Source organism: Camelus ferus, chromosome 11 (genome assembly GCF_009834535.1).
Source record: "Camelus ferus isolate YT-003-E chromosome 11, BCGSAC_Cfer_1.0, whole genome shotgun sequence".
NCBI lineage: Eukaryota > Metazoa > Chordata > Mammalia > Artiodactyla > Camelidae > Camelus > Camelus ferus.
The window spans coordinates 31,371,854-31,388,038 of NC_045706.1; the positions used below are offsets into that span (position 1 = coordinate 31,371,854).

Here is a 16,185-nt window from a genome sequence, read left to right on the forward strand (position 1 = left end):
CATTACATCCCCAAACTTATCTTATAACTGGAAGTTTCTACCTCTTAATCTCTTTCACCTGTCGCCCATTCCCCTCACCACTCTCCTCACTGGGAAGCACCAATCTGTTCTCTGTATCTATGAGTGTGTTTCTGTTTTGTTATGTTTGTTCACTTACGTTGTTTAGATTCCACATATGAGTGAAATCTACAGTATTTGTTTTTCTGTAATTTCGCTTAGCATAATACCCTCTAGATCCATCCATGTTGTCACAAATGGCAAGATTTCATTCTTTTTCATGGCTGTGTAGTAATTCATTATTTATATCACATCTTCCTTATCCATTCATCTGTCGATGGACAGTTAGGTTGATTCCATATCTTGGCTATCATAAGTAGTGAGACAATGAACATACACGAACATATAGCTTTTCAAATTTATGTTTTATTGTGCTTTGCAGATATTTCTTTTACAGATTGAAGGTTTGTGGCAACCCTGCATTGAGCAAGTCTACTGATGTCATTTTTGCAACAGCATTATTTTTTAATTAAGGTGTGTACATTTGTTTTAGACATAATGCTATTGCTCACTTAACAGACTACAGTATAGAATGTACATAACTTTTATATGCACTGGGAAATAAAAAATTCATGTGATTCACTTTATTGTGAGATTTGCTTTATTGAGGTGGTCTGGAACAAAATACATAACCTCTCCAAGGTATGCCTTTGTCCTCTTGGACTGACCCCTTTATCATTATATAATGCCCTTGTTTGCCCCTTGTTACAGACTTTGTTTTAAAGTCTGTTGTCTGATATGAGTACTGCTACCCCAGCTCTTTTTTCATTTCCACTTGCAGGGAATATCTTTTCCATTCCTGCACTTTTAGTCTCTGTGTGTCTTTAGATCAAGTGAATCTCTGTAGGAAGCATATAGACAGGCATTGTTTTTCAATCCATTCAGCCACCCTATGTCTTTTGACTGGAGCATTCAGTCCATTTACACTTAAAGTGATTATTGATAGATACGTACTTCTTGCCATTTTGGTAACTTTTCTGGTTGTTTCTGTAGTTCTTCTCTGCTCCTTTCTTCTCCTCTTTGGTCTCTTCCCTTATAGTTTGATGACTTTCTTTAGTGTTATGTTTGGGTTCCTTTTTCTTTTTTGGTATATCTATTAAGTTTTTGGTTTGTGGTTACCATAAGGCTCATATATATCAACCTGGATATAGAACAGTCTATTTTAAGCTTATAGTGACCTAAGTTTGAATGCATTCAAATAAAGCACTACATTTTTACTCCTCTCCCCCCACATTTTATGTTTTTGAGGTCATATTTTACATCTTTAATTTTGTGTATCCCTTAACGACCTACTGTGGTAATAGTTGACTTTACTACTTTGTCTTTTAACCTTCACACTAGCTCTTTAAATGGCTGCTCCACTGCCTTTGGTATATATTTGCTTTTACCAATGAGATTTTTTTTCTTTCATGTATTTTCTTATCACTAGTTATGGCCTTTTCTTTTCAATTTAAAGACCCTTTAACATTTCTTGTAAGGTCAGTTTCGTGGTAATGAACCCCTTTAGATTTTGCTTGTCTCAGAAGCTCTTTCCTTCAATTTTGAATGATAACTATGCTGGTTAGGGTATTCTTGATTATACATTTTTCTCTTTCATCACTTTAAATATATCAGGGCACTCCCTTCTGATCTGCAAATTTTCTGCTGAAAAAATCAGGTGATAGTCTTATAAGGGTTCCCCTGTATGTGACTAGTTGCTTTTCTCTTGCTGCTTTTATAATTCTCTCTTTAATTTTTGCCATCTTAATTATAATGTGTCTTGGTGTGGACCTCTCTGGGTTTATCTTGAGACTCTGTGGTTCCTGGATCTGGATACATTTCCTTCTCCAGGTTAGAAAAGTTTTCAGCCATAATTTTTTCAAATAAGTATTCTGCCCCTTTCTTTCCCTTCTTCTTTTGAGACCCCTATAATGTGAATATTTGGATTAACCTCATTTTTAAAAGTTTCTTCTTTTAGCTGTTCTGATTGGGTGATTTCCATTATCTTATCTTCCAGATCATTGATCCATTTCCCTGTGTCATCTCATTTGTCACTGACTCCCTCTAGTTTATTTTTCATTTCAGCGATTACATTCTTCAGCTCTGATTGGTTCTTTATATTTTCTAACTCTATGTTGAAGTTCTCACTGTGTTCCTCCATTCTTTTCCTAAGTTTGGTAAGCATCTTTACTGGGCATTACTTTGAACTTTGTCAGGTAAACTAGTTATATCCATTTCATTAGAGATTTTTCCTGGGGTTTTATATTCTTTCATTTGGAACATATTCCTCTGTCTCCTCATTTTGTTTCACTTCTGTGTGAAAAAGCTACCTCTCCCAGTCTTCAAGGCTTGGATGGCGTTGTATAGGCACATTCCCTGTGTTGATGGCATGTACTGGGTAGCTTTGGCAGGCCAGCTGGAGCTGGAATGGGTACAGGCCAGAGGGAATGATGCAGTTTTGATAAAGTTTTAAAAGTTCTGTTAAACTTGGGGTAAATAAAGCATTATTCTGTTTAAATGTTGGCTCCAGCTTTTGTGATCCTGCTCTGACCTACAGTGTAATTTCAAGCTTTTTCAGGAAGAACTTTGTTTCAGATCATGCCTCATATCCAGTCTTTAAAATGATGGGATAGACAAATTAAAGTTACTTCTTAATCTAAACTATAAAGAGATGACCAGAAGATAAGAAAATTAGACAATCATTCCAGTGTCCAATGTTTGACTATTAACAGCAGAAGATACTATATTAGCAAATCAAGGGACAAAACCACTTGTAGATATTTATTGGTTGCCTACTAAGCACCCATCTCCAGCATCCAGATTTCCTTTGGGGAATGAATATGCCCTGACTGTACAGCATGGCTGTATGGTGGGGTTTGGGGGAGGTGGGAGAGGGCCTAAATCCATCCCCAGATCCAGAGACTAAATCTGACTGGCTTAAGACAGTTAGGGAAATTAAATTCCTTTACCAGTTATTGGTTCATACATGGACAAAACTGAGGCCTAAAGTAATCAATAAGTGATGTTCCCCTGGCCAGTTTTGATGGTTGATGGACAAGAAGCCTCTCATCCACATGAGATATGAACGAGAGCAGGTAGCTGTTCTGTTGCTGACCATCTTCCTAGATGAACAGCAAGCCCTAGACAAAAGCCACCATTCAGAACAGGAGTTGGAAGAGACAGAAACAGGATCCTTGAGTTATTGGATTAAATATCCTTAAAGCTCATTCTATCCCCTTGCTGTTTTAAGACAGTTTAAGTTGGGCTTTCTAGCATTCTGATACCAAACTTAAAATATAAAAAAGTGTTTACTGAATAAGAATTAAAGTATAAAAATACAAATATGATAGAATTAGGGACACTGTAAAGTGAACAGTGGAACGCCAGTGTGTATGGTAAAGTATATCTGAAAACTAGAGAAACAGAAAAAAGAAAAACATTAAAAAATAAAAAGTTTAAGAATTGAGTGCAAATTTACGAAAGATTTTTGTAGAAGTGTTTTTGCCAACTAGGTATGGGCTGTGAAAGAACCAAACAAAACTAAAGTCACAGAGAGGGAGGATATAGCTAAGTGGTAGAGGACATGCTTAGCATGCACGAGGTCCTGAGTTCAATCCCCAGCACCTCCTCTAAAAATAAATAAATAAATAAACCTAATTATCTCCCCCTCCCCATAACAAAACCCAAAAAACAAAAACCTAACATCACATAAGAAGAATAAATGGAGAATTATTGTTTAATACCCTGTGATACACAATATAAATTTGAGCATTTGTTAATATATGAACAACAATCAGGATATAGCACATTATGATAATTGAAAATAAATGGGAAAAATGAGTTTATTAAATGATTTATGTAAAATTAGAATGATCATATAAGTGTAATATCTAAGATTATACTAAAATGATCTTGGCTATTATCAGTTAGCTGTAAATAACTTTTATCATTATTAATTTAAAAAATGCCCTGTGAAAGTCACCCTCCTTAATACCTTGAAGGATAAATGCAATCAGGAATTGTCAAATTATAATCCTTAGCATCCCACTTCCCTTCTGCGTCTGTTATTATTGTTGTTGATTCTACATAAAGCCTTACTAGAAGCTTTCCTTGGAGCAAACTATTCCAGGATTAAAAAGTGAACAGATTAGTGGCTGTCAGGGGTTAGGGATCATTGGGGAAGAAGAGTGAATATGACTAGAGAGGGTAGCAAGAGGAAGATCTTTGTAATGACAGGATGGTTCTGTATCTTAACTGCAGAACTACAAAGAATCTATAAAAGAGATAAAATGCCTTAGAATTATACACATACATTGTACCAATGTCAATTTGATACTGTACAAAAAGTTACTTAAAAGGTAAACAATGTGGGAAACTGGGCGAAAAATACATAGGACCTTGGTACTCCTCTTGCAACTCACATGATTGTATCATTATTTAAAAATAAAAAATTATATTAAAAAATTTAACTGTTTGAATAACTACTTAACGTCAAAACAAAAAGAAGCATCTATAGAAGGCATTTCAAATAGCCTATTATCAGAAAGTGCTTATTCTTGGAAATTAATTTCCACAGCCAAGGGCTTACCGAAAATTTTCTTCAGAAATGTACACTCCATTTTTCTCACGGGCTGCAGCAAGATCTCGTTTCAGACGCTCTATCTCTTCTGTATATTCCTATACAAGAATGTTGTAGGTGTCAATTTAGCACTTAACTTTTTTTTTTTCCATTCAGTTTGGGGAGGATGTATAATAAATAAGACAAAGTTGGCCCTTATGTTTTTTAAAGCATAAAAAATTGTGATAAAAAGTCATAACCACACTTTTCATTCGCTATTTATCTGTTTAGAACAAAGTCTCTCAACAACTTTCAAAGCCCCTTTAAATATACTCATTATAAAACTATGGGTTTCTGAAGAAAAAACACAACCTCCAATCAACATATTAGCATTAGAAAAAACATTTTAACACATAGGATATTTAGTCTAAATCATCAGATGAAAAGCCTTACCATAGGCAATTTAATAAACCATTTTGACAACTCTTTATTTCAGTTCCTTATTTTCACATTTGTCAAAAAAGATTACATTACTGCACAAAAATTCACAGTTACCTTAATCAGAGCTTTTTTGGTGAGTTTCTGGTTAACTTCAGGCTTATTGAGTATGTTCTTTGCTCTATGAGCGTATTCCAAGGTACTCAGAGTCTCCTGTGATTAAAAGAAAAGGCCAATTACTAAGGACATTACAGGAATAATGTAATTCTGTAACCTAAAATGTACTCTACAATAACTTATAAGTAAAAATTTATGGTTATGTCTAATCTAAAAACCTACCCACTAATACTACTATATCCAATCTTTAAAAAGGAAGATTGTTCAAAACATTCTTCTTTTCTTACTCTTCAATACTCAGGGTCTTTAACTTTATGATAATTTGGTCTAATAAATTTTTACTTTAGTCTTAAAACTCAAAGAATTTCATCAACTGATGAATAAACAAACTGTCCTATACCCATACAATGGAATATCATTTATTCACAAAGAGGAATGAAGTTTTTTGATAACTGCCATAACATGAACACTGAAAACATTATGCTAAGTGAAAGAAGCCAGTCACAAAAGAACACTTAATGTATGATTCCATTTATATGAAATGTCCAGAATAGGCAAATCTATAGATTAAAAAAAAAGTAGATTAGTAGTGACCTAGGGCTGGGAGTAGGGGCAGATGGGGGTGATTGCTAACAGGGTTTCCTCTTGGAGTGATAAAAATGTTTAGATTTTGATGACAGTTGTACAGCTGTAGTAAAATCACTGAATTATACACTTAAATGGGTGAACTTTATGGTATGTGAATTATATCTCAATAAAGATATTTTTAAAAATGAAAGGAGAGTTACAGACCTTATAAAAGCTTTCCTAATTCCATTTAAAGCAGATAATCCAATAAAATAAGAGTAGACTTTACCATCTTTGTTGCTTCTCTGGGTTTTCCTACCTATATCCACACCTCTGACCCCATCTTCAGGGCTCTCTAAGCAGCCTCTGTAACACTAGCATTCACTTAACCCATTTCTAAGTTTTCAATTAAACCATCCACTGCTAATGACCACAGCGATTTTCTTTGAAGACTATGTGGAAAAAGCTATTAAGTAACTAGCTCTTTAAGATCAAAAACTGCCAGAAAGGAGAAAAATAGTGGTGTCCTTCTCTGTGTGTCAATACGCAATGTCCAGATCCTTTTTACTGTAGAAGAGAATGAATGAAGCCAACTGATGAACTTTTAAAACATGATAGTTATATAAGAATTATAGCTACTATATTTGAGATGCCTTTCAAAGAGCTTACCTCAAGATTGAGAGATGCAGGAGAAATTGTTGCAATTATAGATGTTCTTGTACGTCCCCCAAGAGAGTCCTGCAGGATTCTAGTTAGTTTAGATTCTCGATAAGGAACATGAGGTGTTCTTTCTACAAGAGCGGTAATAACCCTTCCCAAGGTCAACAGGGATTGATTGATATTTCCAGCTTCCCGAGCCCTCTTGTCAACTGCTCCAGAACGGCCAATGTTTTCGCTTCCTGCAAGATCAACCTTGAATTTTAAAAATAAAAATAAGTTCTCAGTCTATCGGATATGGACTAGAAGACTTCCATTCCCATATTATACATAATATATTAAATAGCTAGTAAGGTAATTTTTCTATAATTAACAACCCCTACAGAGCTAATAACCCTGTGACTACAAAAATACTGTCCAGAAGTGCAAACTTTCAAGCTGCTCTATGAGGTGATAAAGAATTAAACTGCGGAACAGAACTGCCATGTGACTTAGCAATCCTATTTCTGTGTATGTATTCAAAGGAAATGAAAGCACGATCTCAAAAAGCTATCTACACTCCCATGTTCACTGCATTCATTATTCACAATAGCCAAGATATGAAAACAGCCTAAGTGCATGTTGATGAATGAATAGATAAAGAAGATACACACACACATTGAAATATTATTTGGCCATGAGACAGGATATCCTGACATCTGCCACATCATGGATGGACCTAGAGGACATTATGCTAAGTGAAATAAGCCAGACAGAGAAAAACAAACAGTATGATCTCACTTATATGTGGAATGGTGGGGAAGGGTGGGAGGAATTGTAAAGGAGAAAGAAAGTCCAACTCAGAGAAACAAAGTAGAATGATGGTTACCAGGAGCAGGGAGGCTGGGGAGATAAGACACTGGTCAAAGGTTATAAGCCTTCAGTTTTAAGATAAGTAAATTCTGGGATCTGATATATACTATGGTGACTATAGTTATTAATATTATACTGAAATTTGCTGAAAAAGTAGATCTTAAGTATTCTCACCAAAAAAAGTACATATGTGGAGTGATGGATATGCTAATTTACCTGATTGTGATAATCATTTCATAAAGTGTACACATATCAAATCATCACATTGTATATTTTAAATATATAAGTTTATTTGTGAATTATACCTCAATAAAGCTGGAGGAAAAAAAAGAAAGAGTGAAACAGTGGTATTAAGGTAGGTGCTCACCAAGTTCAACTTTCCAATTTTAACAAGCTCCTCTCCATCAATTGTAGTTTCTTTCATATGTATCGTAACAGAGAAAACCGAGTGGGAACGACTAGAAAACAAGATCAAGTTGCTCAGTCATTAAAATGCAAAACATTATTTGCATTCTATAAAATACTGAAAACAGCAAAGAAAGATCTAAATCCACCAGGGTAGAGAAAGATAGTTATCAGAGGATAGCCGTAAGATTTTGGAAGACAACATATAGATAGAAAAATGCTAGGTTTTTGCTTTCTTGTAACTGCTGCCTGCAAAGGAGACCCCAATAAGAAGCTACCTGAAAACAGACTAAAAGCCTTAGGAATTAGAATCCTCAGGCATCTCTGAAAGCTGGATGTGGGATGGGGTTTGGACAGCTGCCCTACTAGTGTGTCAGAGGGGAAAGCTTGCAATTGATCTTCCTATTTATACAAGAACCACTTGAAATATGTCTTTACCATAAATTCAGACAGCATCAGGCAAGCCATCAGATTACTCTCCCTCAATGTTAGCTGTTCTAAAAGCACACTGCTCTGCTTTCAGAACACCATCAGAAATAAGTAGTCCCTTCCTCTGAACAGCGGAAATTGTAAACAGCGGTATTTTTAGAAACACTACAAGATAATCACTACTATACTATAAACTTTTAGAAAATCTATCTTTTGCTGTATACTGACATTCAGCTTGCATCTAAGAGATACAAAAAGTATACAGACAACAAAAGACATCATTCCAATCAAAAAAAAGGCATTATTCCTTTCTGTATCAATGACATTTGGTGAACATCATTATGTTTGTTAATGTCATTGATGGTTGGTAGGGAATACAGTAATTTTTAATTTCCTCATTTGTACTTTCCACATTACTTAGAAATTTTCACATTAAGTATTGTTTTTACAAAATTATTCAAATTATTTTATATTACAGAAAAGAGGAAGGACACAAGGAAGAATATAAACTATAGATCTGAATTATAATATGCATATTATGTATTCCTACCACTATTTGCCCATGCCTTATTCAAGATTATGGAATTAATGCAATTAAGCATAAAAGTCAACTCTGATTTTGGAAAACTGAATTACATTCTCCTTTTCTTTATCACATACATTCATAAGAAGAGATATTTACTCCAGTCTACCTACAAAAAAAAGGAATCCTAAGTTATACAAATTTACAGAATAGGAATTTTATATAGTTCAGAAAAAAATATTTAAAGAAATTTTATCTAGTCTTAAGTTCATTCTTCTGAATTCTAAGTAAAGGTACAAACCAATCATTTAATAAAATGGAAATTTCATTCTATGATTTGTTTATAACTTAATTTTTAATAAAGTGGAAAGCTATTACAGGAAAATTTAATTATAAAATCACCCATAATTCCATGATCTTAATGACATGCATATTTCTATAGAGTTGCAATTATAATTGTTATAGCATATTGTAGAAGTGTCCAATTATAAGAGCAAAGAAATGAGATCTAGCCCTAAAAATCATTTTGTAGCTCAGAGAAAATGATATTCAGATAAGTTCAACTATTTACCTGAAGTAACATATTTAGTTAACTGCAGAACTGGAACTAAACACAAATATCTAACTCCTAATCCATAGCTCTTTCAATTACACTCTGATGTTTCCTTCAAAGACCAACAGAAAAAAAAAAAAAAAAATCACCTCTGACTTGGCAAACTGCATTTGGAGAGTTTGGGATTCATCCTATAGGGGATGCTATCAATTATACCCCTTTCTCCTCGTGAAAACCAGTGTCACTGACCATTTGTTTTCCTACATTAAAAAATAAAGTCATTCGATTTTCTTCTAATCCTTATTCAAATTAGGGGTTTTCAAACTGTGTGCTAAGTAGGTGCTCCAGAAAAGTGCTCAGGGAAAACCTTCCTACAGCTGAGGAGGTAAGCCTCTGAGCATCCCACTGCCAAATCAACTATGGCAGCCACATTTTAATTGGAGCTCCCATGTATAATTTCACTTGGGAATAGAAATCTTCTGCTTAAAAAGACTTAATACTTCTGTTCTAGTTCAGCTTTGTTCTCCTTTCAACATTCTCTCAGTACTGGTGCTCTCCCTATAAATCTCAAGCCAATTACTAAGGCAGGTAATCCAGCATACAGTCTAGATGTGTGACTCACACACCTTGACTCACCCCAATTTGATTCCCCAAGTTCGTAATTCTTCTTAAAAAGGAAATGCAACAGCAGGGAAGACCATGGCTTTCTCACCTAGAGTAGGCATTCATCAAAGTTGCTGCAGTTGTCCTCTTTGCTGCCCCTTTCTCCAAAATTTGATAGACTTCATCCTTGTTGTGTACTGTAATTTCTTCTAAACCTTTGATTATCACTCCCCTCTGACCAAATATCAAAAGAGCACCCATTAGATTGGTTTTAAATGTGTATATATATATATATATATATATATATATTTATAGACTTCTATAAATTTATAGACACACATAGATGAAGATTTCTCAAAGCATCATATATTAAGATTTGGAGACATTTTATTCTCCAAGACTGAAGTTACCTTGTTACGGGGATCATCAAACATCTGTAGTCTCTCAGAAACATCAGAAGATGGATTAAGGAGATCGAAAAGCTCTTCATTATAGATTTCCAACAGAGACACTTTGACTGAAAATTCAGTACCATTATCAGTAAGTTTCTCAAAAATTTGATGAAGAGTACGTGGAATTATACCAGCCAAAGGATCCTGAAATTATAATATTACTAAGGACTTAAATAAAGGAAGAATGCCAGTTACTGCAGTAGTTAAAACACATATAACAAGGGCTTCCTTTACAGTATATTTAAACATAAGTATATAAAAACAAGTTAAAAAGAAGAAGAAGGAAAAAAACCCAGAACCTGTTAGAGAAGCCAAGTCAGTTACAAGCCATTTACAACCTTCTGCTCAATAGTAATTATTCTTCTTCACACCTTCCACAAATCTGTCATTGCTGTCAGCCACTTCATGCCTGAGCACTACACAGAAACCAATTGAACCAAGCTACTTATAAAGCCAAGTTCGATAATCCTTTCCATCTTTTCTCTTAAGAACATAATACCATCATTTTAATCAGAAAAGTGGCCCCCATCTAACAGTATATTCTCTAATTCTGACATAAGACAAAGTTGTTTCTCAAATTTCTAAGTATCCTTAACAAAACTGTTACGACTCTCTAAATTTTGATACTGTGCTTTAAGCCTATTCCATATCCCCTATGATTATAATTCCATAACTTTATTATTCACACATAAAGTTAACGCCCCAAGTATGTAACCACTAAAAATAAATCTACCTAAATGTTAATAATTTTTAAAATTAACTTAGTCATTAAACTAATTTAAATTTAAACACATTTGACAGAAATCTTTGTGAAATGTACTATGTGCTTTCTATAATATTCAACAATAAGGTGATCTTAATTTCTTGAACACTCAAAGTCATCATTAATAAAGTAACATATAGCCTCCTGGCTGTGCTAACTTTATGAGACTCGTTCCCTCATTGCAAAGTCTTCCCCTTCAAGCCCTACTCACATTCCACTTCCCCACAATATGCTGCTCCAACTATTCTGTCCCAAACAGACCCTTCTCTTATCACTTAACTGTGCCATATGTATTGGTCCTGTCTCTCCCAGTAAGACTGTGTGTTTCTTAAACAGGAGCCATACCATATACTTTAATAGTTTATCCTAAATTTACGTTTGACATATGTACTCTGATCTTCCCCATTTCAAGACAGAGGCCTTTTACCAAGGTTTAGTCAGTTATATTTCAGCCACTTTAGAGACAGTAGTCTGTTAAAAACAATAAGTACCTGCTCCCAAGTATACTCTTCATTAGGGGACCTTTCACCTTCCATTGTGAAGGTTTTTCCAGTGCCAGTTTGGCCATATCTGTCAAAATTCACAGAAGCGTTAAACAAAAAAAGAATACAAGCATCCAAACCTTTTCATCAATTTGAAAAATAGTGTTTCACTCACGCAAAAATAGTGCAATTATAGCCCATAATAACTTCATCCAGAATTGGACAAACAACACTTCGGTAAACATCAATTTGTTTAGTAGATGCTCCAAAAACCTATACCGGGGGGGAAAAAAAGGCATTTCTTCAAAAAAAAAATCTTAAGAATTACTTTAATAACTTTGTTTCTAATGTCTGAACTTATTCAGCCCACTAGAAACCATTTGACAACTTAAAGAATCAACTGAAGTTTGTAATTGTACACTAGAACCTAGAGAAAATAGGTACAGTAGGGTAACTTTACATTAGTGAATAACGAAGTAGCAAAATTTTAAGAAGTACCATATCAAAAGTATATGTCTTCCTTGAGCTCTTGTCAGCCAGTCCTCCAGTTCGTACGCTAACTTCTTTCCGTACATGATCACATTCTACTACAGAATGGGCGTTAGCTTTCCGCTCTGCCAAATTAAATGGTCTATAAAAAGAAACAGACAAGGTTATTCAAGAACTCTTGGTTATCAGGTTACTGATGACATTTTTGTAAATACCTCAGACTAGAACAATCTGAAGTTTTAACTACACTGTTGGGATGGGGACTAAATGGGGACTAAATGATACTGCTAGCAGACAGAACTGTAAGGGTTTCAAATCCCAGAAATAAAATTAGTTTTTTTTTCAAAGTTTTAAAAGATATGTAAAATTCTGACCATTTCTTGGAGTGGATGCTAACAGAACTAACTTGTAAAAAATGCCAAACTTATTTTCCAGAATTCAATTTCCACTGTTCTTAGAATCTGGTCAAGTTAGGTTATGATGTAGCAGAAAGAACATGCCAAATTTGCATTCAAAATACTAACCTGCCAATGGATAACTGGCACAAAATAAAAAATAGGTAAAAATAATGACTAATACATTGAGTACTAACTATGTGCCAAGTACTCACTGTTCCCAGTGCTTCACGTGTGTTAACTCAGTGTGTCCTCACAACACTGTGAGGTCTGGTGGAGAACAGACAAAAAACAAGTGATTGTAAGAAAGATGATGTTTAGAACAGGTAAATAAAAGGTGCTGTAAGAACATACAGCAAAAATTTAATGTAGTCTTGATTGGGACAGGGCAGGATAGGGGAGGCATGGGTGATGGGACAGGCTCCCTGAGGAAGTAATCTAAGCTAAAAGCCTCCTTTGGGATCTCAGTAGAATTAAGACTCTTGATCCAGTCTGCTTGGCAACATAGCCCTTTGTGCCTGTCTCCTCATTTGAAAATTAAGGTTGGTAAGTACCAACCTCACAGTGTAGGGAAAGAAATCCTGTTTAATTTACTGTTTCCTGTGTGTATTACTATGCTTAGCACACAGCAGGCACACACATATCTGTTAAACTACACTGTCTAATAAATGTCATCCTAAGAGGAATTATGGGAGAGCTAAAAAGAACCACAGTCCACAGAGAAGCATCCATAAGATACTGATGTATGACACATCTGGGCCAAAGGGAGAGGAGTACTCTTGACTTGAGTTCTTTTTTCCCACTTGTTATCACATATTGTTACAGGAAATTCTTTCCTCTCATCACTAGAGGGACCAAGTTGCTATTTATTTTAAGAAGGATACCTCAGTGTCCTCTGGTATGCTCCATCCCTAGCATGTTTGGTCAGAAGCTGTCATTTGTCAAATGTACTGAAACCTACCAAGTGCACATAACTCACAGGATGCAGTATTATTAAAAGTTCAACAAAATTAAGTCAAAACCAGCTTACACTGAGGTAGGCCAAAAGTATCAAGTGGAATGAATTGCTCTCATGTGGTTAAAGCTTTTCTAATTGGTCTAATCTCTTGCCTGGATGTGTGATTAAATAACCAAATGAATACTATTCAAGCTGTCAGGACAGAGGAGTAGAAATTCACACAAATCACCCATTCCTACAAGTTATCAAAGCTCCCAGAGAGGAACTCTAGGGACTGTTTGTACTGCAATAAAGAGTACTGCCAAGGCACTATTTTCCTATCCTGACTTTTCTAACCAGAAATTACAAGATTTCTGCTGATACTAATAAATCCATCAATTTATTGGCCCTACCACAGTTACATTAAAAATCAAACAACCAGAATGGTGAAGGAAGGAAGATTGAGAATTTAAAAATAAAACCTGTCCAATGAAGTGTTAAATTCATTCATTCATTCCATAAATATTCATATAGTTATTGTACAAGGAAAGAACATCTTAAAGATTGTTTTTATTGTAATCAAGTAATGAAGTCACCACTCCAGAAATCTTGCTGATCTCTTAGGCTACAACAGACTGTGCCAATTTAAAGTTTAAAACTGGAAGAAAAAAAAATCATAGAAGAGTATGTGACAAAGACCACATGTGACCTACAAAGCCTAAAATATTTATATCTGGGCCCTTTACAGAAAAGGTTTGACAACCCCCAAGGGCCTCATAAGTTTTTTATTTACTAAAGCTTAAGGACATATTTGCACTAGAAAGGCTATTAGAAAAAGAAAAGGCTAAACTGAAAAGAAAAACATCTCTTTAAACTGAAATTATTGTAAATACCAGACACAACCCAAGCACTTTTCATTAGTGATAAAATAAAAGAAATCTCTCTTAAGTTAAGGCTTTAAATGTATGAGAATAATAAACATGAAGTTTAGGATAATGTTTACTCTTGTGGGAGAGGAAAGGGATTGGGAGGGATACTCTGGAACTCCAGCAAAAATGACTGTTCTGTTTCTAACCTGGGTGATGGATACACAGATGTCTGTTACACTGTTCTTTATAACTTTTTATAGATCTGACATATTTGTAACTAACAATAAAAATGAAATTAAAAAAAATAAAGCCACACATAAAAGGTAACACTGCCTGACTTTACTAAACAGTCAAGATCATCTAAGAATTTGCATTTGTAATATGGGCTGGTTTTTTGGTTTTGGGTTTGTTTTTTTTTTAAGTCTTCAAGTAACTATTAGTAGAAGCCCCAGAATGCAGCTAGTAATTGGCTAGACTTGAGGTTACCACCAGATTTCCTCCCTGGCACCTAGTTTAGAAAGCTAGCTATTATCTTTGATACCTACAATTCAAGTCACCAAAGATGTGTAGGCAATAACCGAAGAAAGTTTGTCGATATACTTTTAAAATAACCTTTTAACTTTTCAATACGTTTGGCTTTACAGAAAAATTGCTGCTAGTTGGTAGAGTTTTTGAAACGACAGCAACAAAAAAGACACAAAACATACATCTGTAAACTGTGCAGGGCCTCTAAAAAGCAGAATAAATCAATCTCTGATTAAGCAATAGATTATATAAGGATGTTCTTTCTCTCCTAGCTCATTTTAAAATTTGTAAGTGATATGGAAAGCAATCGGGGAAAATTGTCTCCTCTGATTAAGGGGAAAAGTTCCCTTTTTCACCCACCCACTGGGAAAAAGTTGTCTCCTTTGGTCAAGGGAAGACCTAGTGCGGCACAACTTAAGTTGTCTCCTTGATCTTTTAAAAACATAAACTCACTCTACAACTTAATTTTTTAATTTTAAATACAATGCTGTTTACTTGTTTAGCAAGAATTCAAAAACTATTGCATCTGGAATAAAGAGAACTGGTTTTCTCTGATCACGTTTTTAGAGATGGAAAGGATGGTAATCCCAACATAAGTGCCAAAACATCTGCAAAGCAGGTGTTCAGTCTTATTTCTAAACTGACCAACTGCAAGAAGTGGCATATAAAAGTGACACCTAAATCTTTGTCGACAGTAGTTTTTTAAAATACAACGCACTTTTCACTGAAGAACGGCGATCAGATTTTCCGCAACAGCAGTTTAAACTACAAACTCAGATACAGCTTTCCTTTCTTCTGCAACAACAGCAGCAGCAACACTAATTTACTCGTCACAGCAACCTGGTGTCATTTTATCGAACAGAACGCAGGGAACTACTGAACAGGAAGATCTGGTCCCTTCAGAAACTGCAAACAAAACCCCTCTTCTCCGACCGCTCAGTAGGAAGCCCAGTAGCAAAGCCCGGGGCTCGGAATCCTGCCAGGCTCGCAATCCTGCCAGGCTCGCCCTACCTGCATCTCACCACCACCTGGATGTTCTTCCCCTTCTCATCTTTCTTCTTCGCAGACGAATTCGGCTGAGACGCCATGACGGTCCCCGCCGAAAAGTTAAGGCCGGGTCGCGGACTCGGGCGCCGTGGGGCGGCTCGGCTGCCGGCTCGGACCTGGGTGCCCACCTCCCCTGCCGGGTGCTGGCGTGGCCACGGAAATCGCCCTCCACCAGGGACTCTGACTGGCCGCGGCGTCTGTCCCGCACCAGCCGGAGCCTCCGAATCGCCAATCTAGTCTCCGCCCGAAGCCCAGGAAGCCAAGCAACGACTCGGCGCCTCAATTTGAAAAGGGAGCCCAGTCGCCCGGCCAATTGCAGCGCAGGCGCGCAAGGCACCATGGGACGCGGGGCCGTCACCAGATCCCCGCCCCTGGGGCGTAGCCCGCGGGAAAGTAGAAAGCTGGTCCTCGAACGCGTAGTACTGTGGGAGGGATGCAGGATTAAAAGGTATCACATTTCTCCGTGGCCTCGCTCAAATTACATATCG

The 16,185-nt window shown here is 36.0% G+C and overlaps 1 protein-coding gene across 1 annotated transcript in view; it reads right to left on the reverse strand.

The window, feature by feature from the left end:
• Window positions 1-15,968, reverse strand: part of KIF11 (kinesin family member 11) — a 37,537-nt gene extending 21,569 nt beyond the window's left edge. Inside the window, exons 1-10 of the mRNA XM_006183665.3 lie at window positions 15,662-15,968; window positions 11,934-12,066; window positions 11,611-11,708; window positions 11,445-11,523; window positions 10,149-10,334; window positions 9,848-9,972; window positions 7,593-7,683; window positions 6,386-6,628; window positions 5,150-5,245; window positions 4,625-4,713 (exon numbers count right to left, since the gene is read on the reverse strand). Of these exons, the coding sequence (XP_006183727.1) occupies window positions 4,625-4,713; window positions 5,150-5,245; window positions 6,386-6,628; window positions 7,593-7,683; window positions 9,848-9,972; window positions 10,149-10,334; window positions 11,445-11,523; window positions 11,611-11,708; window positions 11,934-12,066; window positions 15,662-15,738 (1,217 nt within the window). The 5' untranslated portion in view covers window positions 15,739-15,968. The remainder of the gene's footprint in view (window positions 1-4,624; window positions 4,714-5,149; window positions 5,246-6,385; window positions 6,629-7,592; window positions 7,684-9,847; window positions 9,973-10,148; window positions 10,335-11,444; window positions 11,524-11,610; window positions 11,709-11,933; window positions 12,067-15,661) is intronic.
• Window positions 15,969-16,185: the final 217 nt, after the last annotated feature.